This window comes from Gracilinanus agilis, chromosome 3 (genome assembly GCF_016433145.1).
Source record: "Gracilinanus agilis isolate LMUSP501 chromosome 3, AgileGrace, whole genome shotgun sequence".
NCBI classification, from domain to species: Eukaryota; Metazoa; Chordata; class Mammalia; order Didelphimorphia; family Didelphidae; genus Gracilinanus; species Gracilinanus agilis.
This window is the reverse complement of record NC_058132.1, coordinates 211,677,427-211,680,588: the sequence shown is the minus strand read 5'-3', so window position 1 is coordinate 211,680,588 and position 3,162 is coordinate 211,677,427. Positions and strand designations below refer to the sequence as shown.

The window sequence follows — 3,162 nt, the reverse complement described above, 5'->3', positions numbered from 1 at the left end:
TTATCACTGCATATAAAGAATACTTCAAGAGCTTTCTAGTTGGTTTTTCTGCCTCCATTTTCTCCTCAATTCCCTCAAATCTTTCTTCTCAGCTGTCAAAGTGATTATTACTGAAGAGCAAGTTTCACCATGTCATCCTCCTACTCATTTAACTCTAGTGCCTCCCTCTTACCTCCAGGATCAAATATAAAATGTCTTGTTCCAACATAAAACCCTTTGCAACTTTAACTTTTTTTCTAACTTTTCAGTATTCTTATACTTTATTCCCCTCTAAATACTCTATAATCCAGCAATACCTGCCTCCTTACTGATCCTGGCACAGTTCTCACCATCTACCAATTCCAATTCTTCTCACCAGTTCTCCCCTATTCCTGGATTGCTCTTCCTCCCCAATTCTGCTTTTCAGTCATCCTCATTTGCTTCAAAACTCACCCCAAAACCAACTGGTTGCAAAAGGCCTATTCTCGTATATATTTAGAGTATTCTAGTCCTCTCCACTGCTGTTACCTTCCCTCTAAGATTCCCTTCTATTTACATGGTATAGCTTGTATGGAGTGTATGGTGTGTTGAGGGAGGATTAGCAGCTCAGGTCTGAGGGCTTGTAAAACCCATGTCAGGGCTGTTAATCCATATTTGGTGTATACCTTTCACCCCACTCTGACATGTAGCATCAAGAAGCTGTAACATATGCAGCAGCCACACCCAAACCCAGTAAAACCATTTCCTCAGGTAGGCTAAACCAGATTGAGTCAACAGGTCTCAAAATTGTCAGGTTTAGAGGGATACGTACTCTAAGCATGTGACGATATCCCTTGGCAGAATGGGCAGATGAGAACAATTTGTTCCAATGGCCATAAAAGTGGTTGAAACAGATGCTCTGAAGAGTTTAGAGGTTGGTCAGATATTGAAAATGCCAAGGTCATACACTGCATCGCAGGCTAACACTGGTCATCATTACTTTTGTCCTGCCACTGGACTTTGATGAGGCTAACAATTTTTTGCAACTCTGCCTCAGTTAGACTCAATTTACTCAGAAGTCAAGACATTGTAGCCATTGTCCTTCTTTGAAACAAAGGGCAAACAATGAACAACAATATATCAGTATGTACATAGCTATTTGCTTTTTGTTTCCCACATTAGAATGACCTTCTCAATGGCATGGGCCCCTTTAATTGTTTCAGAACTCAGCATAACACCTGGAACATAGTAATGGTTGTTTCTTGACTCATTGGCTGATGGACAAGCTCTGAGAGAGGAGACTTCTGAGTTTGTGGTTGAATTCGAGATTTGAGAACAAGGTAAAAGATTCTTGTTGCTGTCCAATTCTAGGTTTCAATGACTTCACTGTTACAAAAGCTGTCCTACTTATATTTGATTACCTGATGCAACGTACTATTTCTTAGCAGTGCCATGCAATCCAAACCCAGACACTATTTAATCCTATAACAGCTCCCCCATTCTACCTAACCTAAGACCTGTGAGGCTCAAATGAAATTTTTTTAAATAAAATGCTTTTCAAACTTTAAAAGACAGTTGTTTTATTAATATTGTTACTAATAATAATTATTAGCAATTTTGTTGGTAATAATCTCTGTAATTATTAGCACTTTTACTATTGATAAAATTATTAATAATTATTATTAGCAATTGTTAACCCTGGAAAGGAGATTTCCAGACCCACTATGACCTCTAATTAGAATGTGGATATTTAAGCTTAACATCATGAGGAATGCCTCCAATGTCTTTGATATAAAAGCATCTCCAATTTTTAATACAGATACAGTTGATTTTAAACCACTAAAGGAAAAAGACAAATCAGCTTGTACATCATCTAGTGACCTCCATCTGAAGTGACCTGTGCCCCAGCCAACTTCTTCAATGCTCCCTTGACATCCTTGTTCCTAAGAGTATAGATTGTGGGATTAAGCATGGGGGTGACAACGTTGCCAAAGATTTGAACAGGAGTGACTAGCACTTCACTCAGAGATGGCTGGGTGTAGATGAGGGCACAGGGTCCAAAAAACAGCGTGACAACAGAGAGGTGGGATACACAAGTGGATGCCGCCTTGCGCCTGCCCTCAGCTGAATGCATCTTCAGGATAGCAATCACAATGCGGATGTAGGAAGCCAAAATAAGGAGGAAGCAGGTCATGGGGACAAGCCCAATATTGGTAAAGCTCACTGTCTCAATGATAAGGGTGTTGCCACAGGCTAACTTGACCACGGGGAAGATGTCACAGAAGAAGTAATCCACTACATTGGAACCACAATAGGGCAGCTGGAAAGTTAGTGTGGTAAGGATAGTGGCATGGAAGGAGCTGGTGAACCAAGTCCCAGCAGCCAGAACAGCACATACCCGGCGGTTCATGATGATGGTGTAACGTAATGGGTGGCAGATGGCAGCAAATCTGTCATAGGCCATCACAGTATACAGCAGACACTCAGTACTGCCCAAGAAGTGATAGAAGAAGACTTGGGACATACAACCACCCAAAGAAATGACTTGATTCCTCACAAGAAGGTTTACCAACATCTTGGGAGTACTGACTGAGGAGAAGCCAATATCTAGAACAGATAAATTACACAGGAAGAAATACATAGGGGTGTGGAGGCGGGAATCAGACATCACTGCCACAAGGATGAGAAGGTTCCCCAGCAGGGTACAAAGGTAGAAGATCAAGAAGACAATGAAGAGCACTTGTTCCTGCCCTTCTGTGTGTGGAATGCCAAGGAGGATGAACTCAGTCACTACAGTGTGGTTCTTTATCTCCATAGACATCAGATTTGTTCCTATACAAGGGACATAAAAAAATAACAGTGAACAAATGAATCAAGATTCTCAATTCTCTGATTCTTTCTGAATTTTCCTTCCATCTGATATGGGAGAGTTTAGTAGATGACCAGAGAAAGTATACACGTAAAGGAGGGAGCACTAACCCCAGGCAGACGTAAGGAAACTCTGAACCTAACCTCTGCAAATAACCCCAGAAAGATATAAAGGAGAGATCTGCTTCTGGATGGGTTGATCATTGGTATTGATACTTGAGAAGATTATGGGTGAGAATGAGAGAACAACAGGAAATTAGCCATTGACCTAATACTATGGAGTTTGCCCAATCTGATTTGCAGGCACTAGAGCCATTTGACAGGAGATTCTGCTAG

At 41.0% G+C, this 3,162-nt stretch overlaps 1 protein-coding gene across 1 annotated transcript; it reads right to left on the bottom strand.

Annotated features, from left to right (window-relative positions):
* Positions 1 to 1,831: 1,831 nt before the first annotated feature.
* LOC123239111 (olfactory receptor 958-like) lies at positions 1,832 to 2,773 on the bottom strand. The gene has a single exon (XM_044666383.1). It carries the CDS (start codon positions 2,771 to 2,773, stop codon positions 1,832 to 1,834), a length of 942 nt encoding a protein of 313 aa, XP_044522318.1.
* Between the last annotated feature and the right edge of the window lie 389 nt (positions 2,774 to 3,162).